The sequence below is a fragment of the Electrophorus electricus genome, chromosome 24 (genome assembly GCF_013358815.1).
Source record: "Electrophorus electricus isolate fEleEle1 chromosome 24, fEleEle1.pri, whole genome shotgun sequence".
Classification (NCBI taxonomy): domain Eukaryota; kingdom Metazoa; phylum Chordata; class Actinopteri; order Gymnotiformes; family Gymnotidae; genus Electrophorus; species Electrophorus electricus.
In genome coordinates this window covers 10,631,232-10,650,315 of record NC_049558.1, presented here as the reverse complement: position 1 = coordinate 10,650,315, position 19,084 = coordinate 10,631,232, and the positions used below count along the sequence as shown (strand labels likewise).

The 19,084-nt window shown below is 52.6% G+C and overlaps 1 protein-coding gene across 1 annotated transcript in view; it reads left to right on the top strand.

The window, feature by feature from the left end:
* Window positions 1-19,084, top strand: part of plcg1 (phospholipase C, gamma 1) — a 30,415-nt gene extending 11,331 nt beyond the window's left edge. The window contains exons 9-32 of the mRNA XM_035522360.1: window positions 536-637; window positions 1,300-1,418; window positions 7,283-7,368; window positions 7,888-8,008; window positions 8,345-8,513; window positions 8,607-8,729; window positions 8,809-8,910; window positions 9,009-9,196; window positions 9,742-9,942; window positions 11,544-11,663; window positions 11,904-12,084; window positions 12,308-12,385; window positions 12,660-12,763; window positions 12,855-12,948; window positions 13,273-13,339; window positions 13,496-13,659; window positions 14,157-14,253; window positions 14,483-14,707; window positions 14,890-15,038; window positions 15,348-15,462; window positions 15,922-16,083; window positions 16,420-16,508; window positions 16,928-17,169; window positions 17,321-19,084. Of these exons, the coding sequence (XP_035378253.1) occupies window positions 536-637; window positions 1,300-1,418; window positions 7,283-7,368; window positions 7,888-8,008; window positions 8,345-8,513; window positions 8,607-8,729; window positions 8,809-8,910; window positions 9,009-9,196; window positions 9,742-9,942; window positions 11,544-11,663; window positions 11,904-12,084; window positions 12,308-12,385; window positions 12,660-12,763; window positions 12,855-12,948; window positions 13,273-13,339; window positions 13,496-13,659; window positions 14,157-14,253; window positions 14,483-14,707; window positions 14,890-15,038; window positions 15,348-15,462; window positions 15,922-16,083; window positions 16,420-16,508; window positions 16,928-17,169; window positions 17,321-17,363 (3,141 nt within the window). The 3' untranslated portion in view covers window positions 17,364-19,084. The remainder of the gene's footprint in view (window positions 1-535; window positions 638-1,299; window positions 1,419-7,282; window positions 7,369-7,887; window positions 8,009-8,344; window positions 8,514-8,606; window positions 8,730-8,808; window positions 8,911-9,008; window positions 9,197-9,741; window positions 9,943-11,543; window positions 11,664-11,903; window positions 12,085-12,307; window positions 12,386-12,659; window positions 12,764-12,854; window positions 12,949-13,272; window positions 13,340-13,495; window positions 13,660-14,156; window positions 14,254-14,482; window positions 14,708-14,889; window positions 15,039-15,347; window positions 15,463-15,921; window positions 16,084-16,419; window positions 16,509-16,927; window positions 17,170-17,320) is intronic.

Here is a 19,084-nt window from a genome sequence, read left to right as displayed (position 1 = left end):
CCTGGTTTAGTGTGTGCACAGATCCCCCTGTGACTACAGAGAACCAGGAGGTGTATGCCCATAAACTTCATATTGCCACTGTAATGTAGGATGGATTATTATTTTTTTCCCGATATCAGTATCGTAAATCCCAGTACCGCAATAGTGATTAACAAACGATGAATCATGCCATCCCAGAGAGGAACTGGGGCCAGGGTAATGAGGTCTGCACGTGTGCAGTGAAGACCCAGCACGGTCACAGCAGAGAAGTGTTCAGGACTGTTGTGATGTGTTTGTGTTGTGGTTTGGGCCAGGTCTCTACAGAAACTTCTCGCATTTAGAGGAAGTCTTTTCATGGTGACCCCTTCAGTGGTGATGCTGTGTGTTTTGGTAGCTCCATGTGTAATGTAGTCATTATTGTGTGTGTGTGTGTGTATATGTATATGTACATGTATGTATGTGTGTGTGTGTGTGTGTGTGTGTGTGTGTGTGTGTGTGTGTGTGTGTGTGTGTGTGTGTGTGTGTGTGTGTGTGTGTGTGTGTGTGTGTGTGTCAGGAGCTCTGGGCCACCGACAGTAACAAGGTGCAGGACTTCATGTTCAATTACCTGAAGGATCCACTAAGGGAGATTGAGCTACCATACTTTATTCAGGAAGAGGTAAAATGCACACACGCACATACAGCATCGCTCTGAAAGGATCTTCTCCTAGGGGTAATTTAGACTTGGCATTGGTTCACGCCGCTTGGCCTCCTGCTCCATTTTCGTTCAGTACTGCTGTGTCCTGCTTTGAAGTTTTTGGAGTTTGTGTGGTTTCTAAAGAGGTCGATCTGCATTGCTGATGACCTCAGCGCTTCGAAACTTTTGTGAGACTTTCAGATAATGCAGCTGTAATTGTTTACAGTAAAGGTGAACCGTACCTTACGAAGACCAACCAGATCACATGAGGTTGAACCCTGGTTATAACCCTGGTGTGTGTGACACACTCACTCACTCATGCTCAATGTGTCAGTAATGCTGGTGTGGCATTGAAGGGTTAATCGGTCGTGGCGGTGTGGTTGATGAGTAGTTTACGTAAAAAACTTGCAAGGATTGAAAAGTTCTGCATGACGGGCATAATGCCCGGAGTCCGCGCAGGGTCAAGGGGTCACACCGCAGAGGGTCATGGGTCACACTAAATTAGTAACTCACTTCAGTTGATTTGGCACAAAGTCGTTAAAAAGGACGTTTTGCCAAATATGTAAATCTGCTTGATTTATTTGATTTATTTAAAAGAAACCTGTCGCATAATTAACATAATTGCCCCCCCCCTCTCCCCCCAGTTCCTCACGTACCTTTTCTCCAAGGAGAATTCCATCTGGGATTCCACACTCAATTATGTGCGTCCAGAGGACATGAACAACCCTCTTTCCCATTACTGGATTTCCTCTTCCCATAACACGTAAGTGTTTGGTCCGGCGAGGGTCACGTGAGTGGTGTCATTTCTGCGCAGGGTTCTATAGGGAAGTGCTCTGCAAAAACACCACAGTGCTCCCCCAGCGTAGATGGAAGCTGCATAAATATTAGTGCACTCATAAATTATCTGCATAAATAATAGGACACACAAATATTAGTACAGGTAGACGTAAGCTGCGTAAATAGTAGGACACGTTAATATAAACTATTAGGACATGTAAATATAAACTGCATATATATTAGGACCCATAAATATAAGTTGCATAAATATTAGTAAAGGTATACATAAATACCTAACTATTAGTACAGGTAGGCGTAAGCTGCGTAAATAATGGGATGTGTAAATATAAACCATCATGACCTGTAAATATAAGTTAAAGGGGTGTGTGTGTGTGTGTGTGTGTGTGTGTGTGTGTGTGTGTGTAGGGGGAGGTATTCAGGGAGGTGGAGGTGGGGGGGTGTTCAGGGAGGTGGAGGTGTGTGTGTGGGGGGGTGTTCAGGGAGGTGGAGGTGTGTGTGTGGGGGGGTGTTCAGGGAGGTGGAGGTGTGTGTGTGTGGGGGGGTGTTCAGGGAGGTGGAGGTGTGTGTGTGTGGGGGGGTGTTCAGTGAGGTGGAGGTGTGTGTGTGGGGGGGTGTTCAGGGAGGTGGAGGTGTGTGTGTGTGGGGGGGTGTTCAGGGAGGTGGAGGTGTGTGTGTGTGGGGGGGTGTTTAGGGAGGTGGAGGTGTGTGTGTGTGGGGGGGTGTTCAGGGAGGTGGAGGTGTGTGTGTGTGGGGGGGTGTTCAGGGAGGTGGAGGTGTGTGTGTGTGGGGGGGTGTTCAGGGAGGTGGAGGTGTGTGTGTGTGGGGGGGGTGTTCAGGGAGGTGGAGGTGTGTGTGTGTGGGGGGGTGTTCAGGGAGGTGGAGGTGTGTGTGTGTGGGGGGGTGTTCAGGGAGGTGGAGGTGTGTGTGTGTGGGGGGGTGTTCAGGGAGGTGGAGGTGTGTGTGTGTGGGGGGGTGTTCAGGGAGGTGGTGGTGTGTGTGTGTGGGGGGGTGTTCAGGGAGGTGGAGGTGTGTGTGTGTGGGGGGGTGTTCAGGGAGGTGGAGGTGTGTGTGTGTGGGGGGGTGTTCAGGGAGGTGGAGGTGTGTGTGTGTGGGGGGGTGTTCAGGGAGGTGGAGGTGTGTGTGTGTGGGGGGGTGTTTGTGTGTGGGGGGGTGTTCAGGGAGGTGGAGGTGTGTGTGTGTGGGGGGGTGTTTAGGGAGGTGGAGGTGTGTGTGTGTGGGGGGGTGTTTAGGAGGTGGAGGTGTGTGTGTGTGGGGGGGTGTTTAGGGAGGTGGAGGTGTGTGTGTGTGGGGGTGTTTAGGGAGGTGGAGGTGTGTGTGTGGGGGGGTGTTTAGGGAGGTGGAGGTGTGTGTGTGGGGGGGGGGTGTTTAGGGAGGTGGAGGTGTGTGTGTGTGTGGGGGGGTGTTTAGGGAGGTGGAGGTGTGTGTGTGTGGGGGGGGTGTTTAGGGAGGTGGAGGTGTGTGTGTGTGGGGGGTGTTTAGGGAGGTGGAGGTGTGTGTGTGTGGGGGGGGGTGTTTAGGGAGGTGGAGGTGTGTGGGGGGGTGTTTAGGGAGGTGGAGGTGTGTGGGGGGGGTGTTTAGGGAGGTGGAGGTGTGTGGGGGGGGTGTTTAGGGAGGTGGAGGTGTGTGGGGGGGTGTTTAGGGAGGTGGAGGTGTGTGGGGGGGTGTTTAGGGAGGTGGAGGTGTGTGGGGGGGGGTGTTTAGGGAGGTGGAGGTGTGTGGGGGGGTGTTTAGGGAGGTGGAGGTGTGTGGGGGGTGTTTAGGGAGGTGGAGGTGTGTGGGGGGTGTTTAGGGAGGTGGAGGTGTGTGGGGGTGCTCAGGGAGGTGGAGGTGTGTGTGGGGGGGGGGGGTTTAGGGAGGTGGAGGTGTGTGTGGGGGGGGTGTTTAGGGAGGTGGAGGTGTGTGGGGGGGTGTTTAGGGAGGTGGAGGTGTGTGTGTGTGGGGGGGTGTTTAGGGAGGTGGAGGTGTGTGTGTGTGGGGGGTGTTTAGGGAGGTGGAGGTGTGTGTGTGTGGGGGGTGTTTAGGGAGGTGGAGGTGTGTGTGTGTGTGTGGGGGGGGTGTTTAGGGAGGTGGAGGTGTGTGTGGGGGGGGTGTTTAGGGAGGTGGGGGGGTGTTTAGGGAGGTGGAGGTGTGTGTGTGTGTGTGTGGGGGGGGTGTTTAGGGAGGTGGAGGTGTGTGTGTGGGGGGGGTGTTTAGGGAGGTGGAGGTGTGTGTGTGTGGGGGGTGTTTAGGGAGGTGGAGGTGTGTGTGGGGGGGGTGTTTAGGGAGGTGGGGGGGTGTTTAGGGAGGTGGAGGTGTGTGTGTGTGTGGGGGGGGTGTTTAGGGAGGTGGAGGTGTGTGTGTGGGGGGGGTGTTTAGGGAGGTGGAGGTGTGTGGGGGGGTGTTTAGGGAGGTGGAGGTGTGTGTGTGTGTGGGGGGGGTGTTTAGGGAGGTGGAGGTGTGTGTGTGTGTGTGGGGGGTGTTTAGGGAGGTGGAGGTGTGTGGGGGGGTGTTTAGGGAGGTGGAGGTGTGTGTGTGTGTGGGGGGGGTGTTTAGGGAGGTGGAGGTGTGTGTGTGTGTGGGGGGGGTGTTTAGGGAGGTGGAGGTGTGTGTGGGGGGGGTGTTTAGGGAGGTGGAGGTGTGTGTGTGGGGGGGTGTTTAGGGAGGTGTGTGTGGGGGGGGGTGTTTAGGGAGGTGGAGGTGTGTGGGGGGGTGTTTAGGGAGGTGGAGGTGTGTGTGTGTGTGGGGGGTGTTTAGGGAGGTGGAGGTGTGTGTGTGTGTGGGGGGGTGTTTAGGGAGGTGGAGGTGTGTGTGTGTGGGGGGGGTGTTTAGGGAGGTGGAGGTGTGTGTGTGTGGGGGGGGTGTTTAGGGAGGTGGAGGTGTGTGTGTGTGGGGGGGGTGTTTAGGGAGGTGGAGGTGTGTGTGTGTGGGGGGTGTTTAGGGAGGTGGAGGTGTGTGTGTGTGTGGGGGGGTTTTTAGGGAGGTGGAGGTGTGTGTGTGTGGGGGGGTGTTTAGGGAGGTGGAGGTGTGTGTGTGTGGGGGGGGTGTTTAGGGAGGTGGAGGTGTGTGTGTGTGTGTGGGGGGGGTGTTTAGGGAGGTGGAGGTGTGTGTGTGTGTGTGGGGGGTGTTTAGGGAGGTGGAGGTGTGTGTGGGGGGGTGTTTAGGGAGGTGGAGGTGTGTGTGTGGGGGGTGTTTAGGGAGGTGGAGGTGTGTGTATGTGTGTGTGGAGGTGTGTGTATGTGTGTGTGGGGGTGTTTAGGGAGGTGGAGGTGTGTGTATGTGTGTGTGGAGGTGTGTGTGTGTGTGTGGGGGTGTTTAGGGAGGTGGAGGTGTGTATGTGTGTGTGGGGGGGTTGTTTAGGGAGGTGGAGGTGTGTGTGTGTGGGGGGGTGTTTAGGGAGGTGGAGGTGTGTGTATGTGTGTGTGGAGGTGTGTGTATGTGTGTGTGGGGGTGTTTAGGGAGGTGGAGGTGTGTGTGTGGGGGTGTTTAGGGAGGTGGAGGTGTGTGTGTGTGTGGGGGGGTGTTTAGGGAGGTGGAGGTGTGTGTGTGTGTGTGTGGGGGGGTGTTTAGGGAGGTGGAGGTGTGTGTGTGTGTGTGTGGGGGGGGGGTGTTTAGGGAGGTGGAGGTGTGTGTGTGTGTGGGGGGGGTGTGCGTGTGTGTGTGGGGTTGTTCAGGGAGGTGGAGGTTTGTGTGTGGGGGTGTTCAGGGAGGTGTGTGTGTGTGGGAGGGGTGTGTGGGGGTGTATTCAGGAAGGTGGGTTTGGGGGGGTGTTCAGGGAGGTGTGGGTGTGTGTGGGGGGGTGTTCAGGGAGGTGTGGGGGGTGCTCATGGAGGTGTGTGGGGGGGGTGCTCAGGGAGGTGTGTGTGGGGGGTGCTCAGGGAGGTGTGTGTGGGGGGTGCTCAGGGAGGTGTGTGTGGGGGGTGCTCAGGGAGGTGTGTGGGGGGGGTGCTCAGGGAGGTGTGTGGGGGGGGTGCTCAGGGAGGTGTGTGTGGGGGGGGTGCTCAGGGAGGTGTGTGGGGGGGGGGGTGCTCAGGGAGGTGTGTGTGGGGGGGTGCTGAGGGAGGTGTGTGGGGGGGGTGCTCAGGGAGGTGTGGGTGCTCAGGGAGGTGTGTGTGTGTGGGGGGTGCTCAGGGAGGTGTGGGTGTGTGTGTGGGGGGTGCTCAGGGAGGTGTGTGTGGGGGGGGTGCTCAGGGAGGTGTGTGTGGGGGGGGTGCTCAGGGAGGTGTGGGTGCTCAGGGAGGTGTGTGTGTGTGGGGGGGTGCTCAGGGAGGTGTGGGTGTGTGTGTGGGGGGGTGCTCAGGGAGGTGTGGGTGTGTGTGTGGGGGGTGCTCAGGGAGGTGTGTGAGTGTGGGGGGGGTGCTCAGGGAGGTGTGGGTGTGTGTGTGGGGGGTGCTCAGGGAGGTGTGTGTGTGGGGGGTGCTCAGGGAGGTGTGTGTGTGTGGGGGTGCTCAGGGAGGTGTGTGTGTGTGGGGGGTGCTCAGGGAGGTGTGTGTGTGTGGGGGGTGCTCAGGGAGGTGTGTGTGTGTGGGGGGTGCTCAGGGAGGTGTGTGTGTGTGGGGGGTGCTCAGGGAGGTGTGTGTGTGTGGGGGGTGCTCAGGGAGGTGTGGGTGTGTGTGTGGGGGGTGCTCAGGGAGGTGTGGGTGTGTGTGGGGGGTGTTCAGGGAGGTGTGGGTGTGTGTGGGGGGGTGCTCAGGGAGGTGTGGGTATGTGTGTGGGGGGTGCTCAGGGAGGTGTGGGTGTGTGTGTGGGGGTGCTCAGGGAGGTGTGGGTGTGTGTGGGGGGTGCTCAGGGAGGTGTGGGTGTGTGTGGGGGGTGCTCAGGGAGGTGTGTGTGTGGGGGTGCTCAGGGAGGTGTGGGTGTGTGGGTGGGGGTGCTCAGGGAGGTGTGGGTGTGTGGGTGGGGGTGCTCAGGGAGGTGTGGGTGTGTGTGTGGGGGTGCTCAGGGAGGTATGGGTGTGTGGGGGTGCTCAGGGAGGTGTGGGTGTGGGGGTGTTCAGGGAGGTGTGGGTGTGTGTGTGGGGGTGCTCAGGGAGGTGGGTGTGTGTGGGGGTGCTCAGGGAGGTGGGTGTGTGTGGGGGTGCTCAGGGAGGTGTGGGTGTGTGTGTGGGGGTGCTCAGGGAGGTGTGGGTGTGTGTGTGGGGGTGCTCAGGGAGGTGTGGGGGTGTGTGTGGGGGTGCTCAGGGAGGTGTGGGGGTGCTCAGGGAGGTGTGGGGGTGTGTGTGGGGGTGCTCAGGGAGGTGTGGGTGTGGGGGTGCTCAGGGAGGTGTGGGTGTGTGGGTGTGGGGTGCTCAGGGAGGTGTGGGTGTGTGTGTGGGGGTGCTCAGGGAGGGGTGGGGGTGGGGGTGCTCAGGGAGGTGTGGGTGTGTTTGGGGGTGCTCAGGGAGGTGTGGGGGTGGGGGTGCTCAGGGAGGTGTGGGTGTGGGGGTGATCAGGGAGGTGTGGGTGTGTGGGTGTGGGGTGCTCAGGGAGGTGTGGGTGTGTGTGTGGGGGTGCTCAGGGAGGTGTGTGTGTGGGGGTGCTCAGGGAGGTGTGGGTGTGTTTGGGGGTGCTCAGGGAGGTGTGGGGGTGGGGGTGGGGGTGCTCAGGGAGGTGTGGGTGTGTGTGTGGGGGTGCTCAGGGAGGTGTGGGGGTGTGTGGGGGAAGTTCAGGGAGGTGGGGGGGGTGTTCAGGGAGGGGTGTGTGGGGGAGGGTGTTCAGGGAGGTGGGTGTGTGGTGGGGAGGTGTTCGGGGAGGTGTGGATGTGTGTGTGTGTGTGTGTGTGTGTGTTGGGGGGGGGTGGTGGTCTATTACAGTGCACAAACCTACTGGCCCTGACACAAGTGTGTGTTTTTAGCTACCTGACGGGAGACCAGTTTTCCAGCGAGTCGTCACTGGAGGCGTATGCACGCTGCCTTAGGATGGGGTGCAGATGCATCGAGTGTGAGTGGAACACACACGTGCACGCATTTCTCTGCTCGGGAGACGCCTGGCCTTTGGAACACTTTCCATCTCTCTGTTTGCCCAGTATGACAGATACCTCAAGATAACATCTCTCCTACCAAGAATGTTCCACTCACACTAACCTTATGGCATATCTGTCCTCAACACCGACTCTTAAAGGGACGCGCATGTACACACACTTCTTCTCATGACCAGTTTCTTTTCGAACCACTTTAAAGATGGTTTAGGCGGTTTATGTAGTTTTTAAATCAGCAGCTGTAATGATTCTCAGACTGCATCCCTTCACCCCACCGGTCCTGTCATATATGGATCTGTAGTTCCAAGCTCTCCTGCCGAGAATCAGATGACATGTCAGGCCAAACCCCGCAAGAAGCCAGTCTGCATGTGTGAACATTATTACAGCTGCTGAAACTTTCACAGCCCTAACGTGTGTGTGTGTGTGTGTGTGTGTGTGTGTGTGTGTGTGTGTGTGTGTGTGTGTGTGTGTGTGTGTAACAGTGGACTGCTGGGATGGCCCTGATGGGATGCCTGTGATCTATCATGGTCACACCCTCACCACCAAGATCAAGTTCTATGACGTCCTGATGACCATCAAGGAGCACGCCTTCATCACGTCCGAGTGAGTCCTGGGAGCTTTGCTAGAACGCTAACTAGGGGCTGGTGTTTGGAGTACAGACCTGACGCATTTACACCGTGTAGCTCACAGTAAAACTATCTTCTGGAACAGGAAAATTAAAATTCTAGTCAAACTGATGTTCCTTTGTAATATTTCTGTTTTGTTTGTGTAATGGCTTTATTTTGAAGGTTGTTTTGGTTTGGGGAGGGTTATCTTTGTTTATGTTTAATCTTCTGGCACTGGATTGTAAATCAGCCATTAGGAAACCCTCCACCAGGTGGCGGACCTCGCTGACCCTGTGTGTCCTGGTTGGTTGTTTTTTTTTTCCCCCTCTCAAAGCTATCCCATCATCCTCTCCATCGAGGACCACTGCAGTATCGTGCAGCAGAGGAACATGGCTTCCTACTTCAGGAAGGTCTTTGGAGAGATGCTCCTCACCAAAGCTGTGGACATCTCCGCCGATGGCCTTCCCTCACCCAGTCAACTCAAGAGGAAGATTCTCATCAAGGTGAAAGCCGATTGGCCGCTTGGTAACAGACACGGAGGTTTGTGGGTATTGGAGTCCTGTAGTGATGCGATGGTGCGACTGGTGTCATAACAGCACAAGAAGCTGGCGGAGGGAAGCGCTTATGAAGAGGTTTCCACGTCGACTCCCTACTCGGAAAATGACATTAGCAACTCCATCAAGAATGGAATTCTCTTCCTCGAGGACCCCATCAACCATGTAAGATTCTCCTGGATTTTCCATGTAAGATGTGCCTGGTCTTGCGCTGTGTGTGTAACATCACTCTGTCCATTTACAGGAGTGGTATCCTCACTTCTTCGTCCTGACGAGCAGCAAGATCTACTACTCTGAAGAGACCACCAGTAACCAAGCCAACGAGGATGAGGAGGAACATCGTGAGGTGAGGAAGGCCCTGGAACGTTTCCTCCATGTAGCTGTAGTGCTGCGACACCTCCATCCTGCTCATCCTCTTCTCTTCCTCCTCATCCCTCGCTCCAGATGGGGAACGGCATGGACCAGCACGTGAGTGAGAAGTGGTTCCACGGCAAGCTCGGAGCGGGCCGCGACGGGCGCCAGATCGCCGAGCGCCTGCTGTCGGAATACTGCCTGGAGACAGGAGCGCCCGATGGCTCCTTCCTGGTCCGAGAGAGCGAGACGTTTGTGGGAGACTACACACTGTCCTTCTGGTAAAAAACAATAAAACCTAAAGGCTGGGACAACCGTACTCGGCTTGGGCGCGACCGCTCTCCATTAGCATGGCGACCGCCCCCTATGTTAGCATAGCTTTGGCACTTTTCCAAGATAACAGGATTGAGGAGCAGACAGAAATGACCACAACATCTATTTGAGAACTACATTCCAAATATAATTGGTCAACAAAGCGTTGAGTGAAGAGGACGTTAAACTGGAGGGACTTGATCTCCTGCTTCTGTAATTGGTCTGGTGTAGCTAGTTAATGATGAACCTCTGTGTTCTTTCTGTCCGTGGTTGGACAGACACTGGCAGAGCAGTGAGATTATGTCCATTCACTGGATGCTAAAAGATCTCGTGTCTCTCTTGGTCTCGTAGGATTGGACAGAGGCTTTTCTAGAGGTGATGTTTTAAAGGAATTAAAATGTTGCAGTAGAAGAAAAATAACATGGACATGCAAGTCTGCTGGTTGAAGTGAAAGGTCAAATGTAAAGGTCAGATCACGGAGCAGTGGTCTGATGGTGGGTGTGGTTTTCCGCAGGCGCTCTGGGCGAGTACAGCACTGTCGAATCCACTCACGCCAGGAGGCTGGGAGCCCCAAGTTCTACCTGACGGACAACCTGGTGTTCGACACGCTCTTCGCCCTCATCACACACTACCAACAGGTGGCACTGCGCTGTAACGAGTTTGAGATGAAGCTGACTGAGCCCGTACCCCAGACCAATGCCCACGAGAGCAAAGAGTGAGTCTCTAGCACACCACTGATCTGAGACCAGTGTGGCAGGCTAACGGGTGGGCTCATTTCTCAGGTAGTTTAATGAGATGAAGGGAGGGTTGTCCAGCACTGTCCAGTAGGAATCTCCAGCTGAAATGTTTTCACATTTGGCATCAGTTATCTGGTTAAGATAAAAATTAATTCAGAAATGTACTAAAAGTCCTAAGATAAACACCAACTAATGCGTCCAGGGTGGAATTAGGCTGATTTCTGTCGATTTTACACATTCATAAAAGATCTGTAAAGTTTGGCTGCATGTAAACTCCAGCAATCAAAATACAGGATGAAGTCTCTCAAACCTAAGAGCTCAGCGCTAAACCCAGTCCCCTCTTCTGGTCCCCTCTTCTGGTCCCCTCTGCTGGTCCCCTCTGTCAGCTGGTACTGAGACTAACTAACCTACTGACCCCTAACACACAACAGCCTCAGTCCAGCACTTGTAAACAAAGTCCAGTCAGAGTTAACAAACACTGGGACAATGAGACCAAATCTCAGTGTGAATCCCAGAACTATCAGGCCCTAAACAGAGAATATGAATGATCAGAATATAGAATATATCAGAATCTCTACACGGTCAGAGATCCACAGCAAAAACAGATCCTCACCAAGTACAGACTCAGTGACCACAATCTGACCAGAGAAACACACAGATATAAACAATCCTGACTGTAGAGAGAGAAGACTGTGTGGTCACTGTGAAAGTGGTGAGAAGACTGTGTGGTCACTGAGAGTGGTGAGAAGACTGTGTGGTCACCGTGAGAGTGGTGAGAAGACTGTGTGGTCACCGTGAGAGTGCTGAGAAGACTGTGTGGTCACTGTGAGAGTGCTGAGAAGACTGTGTGGTCACTGTGAGAGTGGTGAGAAGACTGTGTGGTCCCCGTGAGGGTGGTGAGAAGACTGTGTGGTCCCCGTGAGGGTGGTGAGAAGACTGTGTGGTCCCCGTGAGGGTGGTGAGAAGACTGTGTGGTCCCCGTGAGGGTGGTGAGAAGACTGTGTGGTCCCCGTGAGGGTTATACAGTGAAATAATGTATATTATTATATATAATGTTAACACACCCACCACACCTTTCACTGTATAATAATAACAATAATAATAATAATAATAATAATAATAATAATAATCTATATACTATTAACACATCTCTGTGTAATCATTTTTAATAATGTAGTTATGTTACCTAGTTTATTATAACTTGTCACTTATTTATTTTTATTACTTGTATTTTGTTGCTTGAATTAATGTTGTCATGTTCAGTTCTAAATTATTTGCTCTGCCAAAATTGTACCTGGTATAGTTATGCCAATAAAGCTACCTAGAATTGAACTGAAATTTCAGTGGTGTCTCAGTGGTTCAGGTACTGGACTGGTAATCAGGAGGTTGCCAGTTCAAGTCCCACCACTGCGAGGTTACCACTGTTGGGCCCCTGAACAAAACCCTTAACCCTCAATTACTCGAGTTGTGTTCAGTCAGAACTGTAAGTCGCTTTGATAAAAGCATCAGGTAAATGCTGCGCACGTAACTGAAAGAGCACAACCGTTCTTTTTCACGTGTGTCTCTCTCTGTGTGTCAGGTGGTACCATGCGTGTTTGTCCCGTAGCCAAGCTGAAAACATGCTGATGAGGGTTCCACGTGATGGTGCCTTCCTCGTGAGGAAGAGAACAGAATTGAATTCCTTTGCCATCTCCTTCCGGTAAGTTCTGTTCTAGCTGACTCCCCCACCATCATGCCTCTTTTCCCATGTCTCCCTCTTTTAGACGACGGTTCTTAGTTTTTGTCAGTAGTTTCCATCATTATGGATTATGGCTCAGGTTACGGTGGGGAGGCCGTGCTTGGATTGACTGCGTGGCCGTAGGGAAAAGCTTTCCTGTTGGATCCAGGCTGCGTATCCATCCGATGGCCTGACCGCGTCCTGTGTGTGTGTGTCCCGCAGAGCGGAGGGCAAGATTAAACACTGTCGAGTGCAGCAGGAGGGGCAGACGGTGACGCTCGGCAACTCGGAGTTCGACAGTCTGGTGGACCTGATCAGCTACTATGAGAAGCACCCTCTCTACCGCAAGATGAAACTCCGTTACCCCATCAACGAGGAGACGCTGGACAAGATCGGCACAGCAGTGGGTGGAGCAGGGCCGCGCGCGCACACACACACACACACACACACACACACACGTGCGCACATCTGCGTGCTTGTGCAGTCCACCTACAGGCCAGATCTAGCTCCTCTAGGAGGAACGGCTGCTGGGAGCCCGTGGGAGACCCTTCACCTGTAGACGCCTCCTTTCCTTCTCTCGTGGGAGACCCCTTAACCTGTAGATGTCTCCTTTCCTTCTCATGCAGGAGCCGGACTACGGGTCTCTGTACGAGGGACGCAACCCCGGGTTCTACGTGGAAGCTAACCAGATGCCCACCTTTAAGGTGACCACCACTCACCTTTTACATAGTGTGTTTGTGTGTGTAGATTTACCACCCTACAGGGTTCCATCCTCACCTGGAACACACCTGATCCAGGTAATCCAGGCTTGACAGGGGTGTTGTTTTGGAACTGGACTCTGCATGGTGCCATCAGTCCAGGAATTTCCCGCTCCTGCTGTAGTTTCAGTGATTGAAGTGTGTGTGTGTGTGTGTGTGTGTGTGTGTGTGTGTGTGTGTGTGTGTGTGTGTGTGTGTGTGTGTGTGTGTGTGTGTGTAGTGCACTGTTAGAGCCATGTACGAGTACAAGGCCCAGAGGGATGATGAACTGTCCTTCAGTAAGAATGCCATCATTCAGAATGTAGACAAACAGGAAGGAGGCTGGTGAGTCACAACAGCTTACGCTCCACCCCCAGCGCCTGTACCGCCAGTGGAGATCTAAGAGGAAAAAGAGTGTGTGTGCGTGTGTCTACAGGTGGAAAGGTGACTTTGGGGGCAAGAAGCAGCTATGGTTTCCTGCCAACTACGTGGAGGAGATCAGTCCCACAGCAGTGGAGCCCGACAGATCTGTGAGTGACTCGCACACTCACATCACAGAATCAGAAAATATTTAAATATACCATTTAAATAAGCGTGCTGCTGATGACCAACAGCAGTAATAATAATGACAGCGACAACAATAATAGTGGTAGTGAAGATGAGTAAACATCAACAGTATTAATTGCAGCTAATGGCTCATTAAGACTTTAACAGGATGTTAAAACGACACTGTTTTGGCAGTGTTTTTCGGGGGAGTGTGCAGTGGGGCGTAGGTGGGTTACTCTTGCACTGTGTTGACATTTTTTTTTGCGCTCTGTCCTCTGTTCTTTCTCACACACACACACACACACCAGGCGACAGAGAACAGCCCTTTGGGAGATCTCCTGAGGGGAAGCATGGACGTGTCTTCCTGCCAGATCGGTGAGTGTGCAGCTACCAGCATTTCCTGTCCTCTCCACCTGCTGACGCCGACTCTAGCGCCCTCTGTTGGACGCGCTCCTCAAATGCAGGACGATCTGATGTACTATATCACCGAAGGAGGGAGGCCGTTTAACCGGCGCGTGTGTGTGTTTGCAGTGACGAGGCACGAGGGAAAGGGGGCTAGGCCGTATGTCTTCTCGCTGATGTCCATGGGCTCTCTGCAACCCGGCCCCGTTCTGGAAGTGTCCGCCAGTTCTCAGGATGAGCTCAAAGACTGGGTCCATAAGATCCGGGAGGTCACCATGACCTCAGAAGCCAAGGTCCGTATCTCCGGAGTCATCCAGGGTCGTCTCAACACATACGTAAACACTTTGTCACCGTTCAGGGAAACTGGCTGTCCTGCATGTAAAATACACCGTCCATAGAAACTGTGTCCAGTCCCCGCATGCTGTCTTGCAGTCCAGCTAGAGCTGTGTTTTGTGCTGCTAAGGCTGAAGATTTGATGAACTGTCCCTTCAGGTCTTTGTCTGTGCCTTTGGGAAAAACCTGAAGTGGATTCTTTTAACAAACCTTTTTGTAGTTTGTAGATTTGATGCCTGTATTTTAATTTGATGCCTCTGTTTAAATGTTGACTTCACCATAGATAAGTATACCACTAGGTCTGTGTTCATGGAAGTCCTCTAACGTGCTTCCTCATGGTCTGGGATGTCGGGTAGATTTCTCCAGACCCTGGCACAGATGCACTGGGTGGGAAGGGATGTAACTTTGAGGAGAGAGTTTCTCAGCGTTGATGTTCTGCTTCTTCCCCCTGGCTCAGCTGGAGGAGGGGAAGATGATGGAGAGAAGGAAGAAGATCGCCCTGGAGCTCTCCGACCTGGTGGTCTACTGCCGGCCCGTGCCCTTCGACGAAGACAGTAAGAGTTCCCTCAGCACACCTCAGAGGGGCATGCTGGGAAGGATGGACTGTACATGTCCCATAAGGCTTTGTGGGAGCCTCTCCCTGTGCTTTTATTTTGAAATGATTTGATGCAAAAATAATTTAACAGTGCGACAACAACTCATAAGACTCCTGGTGTAATAAACCAGACTAAGTGTGTCCAGATTCATGAGCTGCGGCATCTTGCATGTGTGTGTTTTTTGCAGAGATTGGGACAGAGCGAGCCTGTTTCAGGGACATGTCCTCGTTCCCGGAGACCAAGGCTGAGAAGTACGTTAACCGGATCAAAGGCAAGAAATTCCTGCAGTACAACCGGCTGCAGCTGTCTCGCGTCTACCCGCGTGGCCAGCGCCTGGACTCCTCCAACTACGACCCCTTACCCATGTGGCTTTGTGGCAGCCAGCTGGTGGCGCTGAACTTCCAGACCGCAGGTAGGGGGCGGAGACCAAACGGCGCTGCTTCTGATTGGCCAAGCCAGATATCCATTACCACGGTCTTGGGTAGCAGGGGCGCGGAGGTCACATCCTCCTTCCTCTTCCAGACTTCCTGTTTCACTGGTGTCTTTTTTTAAAAAAAAAAAAAAATGTAAAAAAAATTTCCCCCCTCCACACAGACAAACCCATGCAGATGAACCAGGCCCTCTTTATGCTAAACGGAAGGAGTGGCTACGTGCTGCAGCCACCAATCATGCGAGACGACAGCTTTGACCCCTTTGACAGGCACTCTCTGAGAGGGGTGGAGCCCGTCACACTGATCATAGAGGTACGAGAGTGTTGAGTGGCGTAGTGCAGTAGTGTCTCTGGAGCCCCGCCTCCCTGCAGAGTTCACTCACACGCCCCGTGTCCATGTGTTTCTCCAACACCACTCAAGAACGGGTCCTCGAGGAGTTTCTCGGACCTCGACTGCCTTCCGACATCAATAACGCCTTTATTTTAAAGCTGCGCTTTACGGAACATCACTTATTTAATGTTATTGTTTCCTGATTTAATTTTTTTCTCTGAGTGGATTTTTATTTATTTTTTGGGTAGAAACTTGATTTGTGTGTGTGGTTTTTTTCCCGTATTCGTGAAGGTATTGGGTGCACGCCACCTCCCCAAGCATGGCCGTGGCATCGTGTGCCCACTCATCGAGATCGAGGTGTGTGGTGCAGAATACGACAACGCCAAGCAGAAGACCGACTCTGAGGGTGAGGATGATGAACGCCCTCCCCCACGCCAGACGTTTGTTTTCATTAATTGTGATTAGAAGCTGGTGTCAGGTCCAGTCTGTTCCCCCGGGACTGGAGCCCATAGTGGAGCGAGTCATTTGTAAAGAGAAGCGTGTAACGTGTAAACGTGAACATGCACTCTCACAGTGGGAGCTCAGTGGTGAAGTTACTGGACTGGCCATCAGGTTACCAGTTCAAACCCCACCAAGTTAAGGGCAAGACCCAGTTACTCAAGTTGTGTTCAGTCAGAATTTAAAGTCGTTTTGGATAAAAGTGATTAAATACTGTAAGTGTGAACGTAGGTCACAACTACAGCACTGAACAGCATCCGTGTTATTAAAACACAAAATGCATGAAGAACAGAATAAACAAGTCTACCCCCAAGATGTTTCCATACGATAACATACACACACGATGCCTTGTGCTGTGTTTTTGTAGCGGATAACGGCCTGAACCCCACGTGGCCACGGAAGTCCTTCCGGTTCACCGTGTGTAACCCCATGTTTGCGTTCCTGCGCTTTGTTGTGTACGAGATCGACATGTTCAACGACCAGAACTTCCTTGCACAGGCCACCTTCCCCATCAGCTGCCTCAAAACAGGTGAGGTTCCCCCTGCCGGGCGGAGGGGTGGAGATCGTGTCGTCACGGTAATCGCAGTAGGGACGCTACATACCGCTGAAGTCAGAAGTGCACCAGATATGCGAGGTACAAGGGACAGGTGGTGCGAGGACGCATGGAGCAGAGTGGGGCTTATTTTTGATGCTGAGTGGTACTCACACGCACCATGCTGTCCTGCACAGGGGACCGCAGAGCTGATCGGTGTGGGGGTGGGGGTGGGGGTGGGTGAGTGTGGGTGTGCGCGTGCAGCCCTGTTGTCTCTTAGGTGTGTTTTCACATCCACTTTTGTGTGTGTGTGTGTGTGTGTCACTCTCCCAGGCTTGAGGTCAGTCCCGCTGAAGAACAGTTACAGTGAAGATCTGGAGCTGGCGTCTCTGCTAGTGCACCTGGACATTAGCCGAGGCAGGGTGAGTGTCCCGTTCCTGAGCCCCTGGATCTCGGTGCTGCTGTTGGTAAAAATTCCAATAAATGATGCTGATTCTTTATCATGTTCGTTCACACACACGGTTGTGTTTTTTCAGTTTTCACTCACGTGCGCAGCATTTATCTGACACTTATCAAAGCGACTTACAGTTCTGACTGAACACAACTCGAGTAATTGAGGGTTAAGCGTTTTGTTCAGGGGCCCAACAGTGGCAACTTGAACTGGCAACCTTCTGATTACCAGTCCAGTACTGACACCACTGCCAGAACATAAAAAAGAGAGTGTGTGTGTGTGTGTCTGGGACACACAGCACCTGCCCCTGTACAAGAGCGACTTATATAAACTGCCCTTCTATAATTACGCTGTAAATTATATAATTCTTTCCTTTTCTCTCTCTCTCAGCATGAAAACGGGGAGCTCTCTCCGTTCCTGGGTCCGATGGCAGGAGCGGTTGGGCGGGAGCGTCTGGGAGACGCGGGCTCGGTGTCCTCCGGCTCCTCCATGTCTCCGCTGCCCTCGTCTCCGGGACAGGCAGGACACAGGGGACGCGAGGGCTCCTCTGAAGCCCGTTACCAATCCCCAGTAGAGGACTTCAGAGTATCGCAGGAGACCCTGCTGGATCACGGGGACCCCCAGAGCAGGAGGTGTGTGTGTGTGTGTGTGGGGGGGGACCTTTCTTTTCGCTGCTGTAGAACTACTGCAGAGGTCTCGAGTGTAATTTGTTGACTATGAAAATGACCTTGAAGTAATGTGCAGGTGAGAGGAGGATGATGATATTATTGACTCCGCCTACAGGGTGATGCGGAGAACCCGGGTCACTGCAGACAACCGTGTGTAGGCTCCGCCCCTCAAACGCCTACCCAGAGCTCAAGGGTCTGTCAGTGCTGATGATGTCATGGACTGCTGTGAAACCTGTTTCCATGGAAACGTCACCAGCGCTTTTGGCCTACATTTCAGGCAGAACTCCTCCCCCCCTTCTCTCTCTCCCTCTCCCCCTCTTTCTCTCTCTCTCTCTCTCTCTCTCTCTCTCTCTCTCTCTCTCTCTCTCTCTCTGTGTCTCTCTGAGAGGGGAAGCAGAGCTGGGAGTGAAACATTTGGTTTTGGAGAGCAATGAGAAACTGTTAAGCAGCCCCCCAGATGGCCAGAAGGGGGCGGTTGCGAGTGCAGGCCACGCAGCAGTCTGGAGGCCACTGGTCCAGACCTGGGAGGGGACGCTGTTGCCCACATCTGTCTGAAGCTGCTCTGCGAAGGTCCCCCTGTATGTCCCCTCTCTCTGGCATGTAGAAATATGTGGGTTTATTTATTCCAATGCTGCTGTTGTCCAGAGAACGACTACAGCTTATCTGCTCTCAAAGAGCCTCTCTTTTGTTTTGTTTTTTTGTTTTTTGAAAATTATTTAAACAGCAATTTTTAACTTTCATAATGTGACTTGTTTTATTTCCTTCTTTTAATTAACGCGTCTAACATCTAATTAATGTGTCACAAAGGGCTCACGTTGCCTTTCCCTGACCTCTGCTGTCTTCTCCCCCACCACCGAGTCTGCAACGCTGAGTAAACACGACCCAGTTTTGGTTTGTTTTTTTTGTTTTTAAGTCGGGCAGAAACGGGGGCAGCCACAGTTCATGTGTTTTGAATTCTGGGGTCCTTCAGGAAAGTACAACAGGCTCATCAAAGTCACCTTTCACCTCACTGATTTAAATGTCATTATTAATATTTGTATTATTATTATTACTACACGACCCGTTTGTTGTGGAGTTTTTTGTTTGTTCCACTTCCTAATGTGAAGGTTGTCATGTAGACCCAAGGGCTTGGCGGGGAAGAGATTCGCTTTTATGTTGACTCGACCTGTGTCCGGCTGGTCCACCCAGCCTGCGGCGTTGAAGCATTACGTTTACTGCGTTCTTTCTGTTCTGATTATGAAGACCTCGACTGTCTGAGCACATCTGCCCTCTCTCTCTCTCTCTCTCTCTCTCTCTCCTTAATCTGCATCACAATCCTGCAATATTTTAGACGTTATTATTTTTTAATACATTCCTGTGTTTTGTGTAGTTTTAAGTTCTTGTGCTGTACACGTGGGGTCCACTTCTCCTTTGTGTTAACTCCGTGTCTCCCAGACTGGTGTGGAGGACGAACCCTCCACTGCTGGTTTATTTTTTTTGTTTGTTTGTTTGTTTTTGTTTTTTTTAACTCAAATGAACTCAACACTTGTACCATCTCAATGCTGGGTCTGTCTGTGCTGTGTAGGTCTACAAGACTGTGCTATACTTGCTGAAATATTATTTATGTTTTGGTTTTGTTTTTTTTTTTAAACTTTTTTACAGTCCGCAGTGTCGTGTTTTTCCCTTTTATTTATCTTCGCGTTAATGAGGCCCCAGTTTCAGTTATGGAAACACTGAATGTTACAACTGACTATATTTAGCGCTGTACAGACCAAAGTCACCTGAAAGAACAATGGAGCAGAGGCGGACGAAGTTCCAGTAGTCCGCCACTAGAGGGCATAACTCCAACACGCAGGTCTTCACACAGTCAAGTACATTGCTGCTCCATACACACACATTT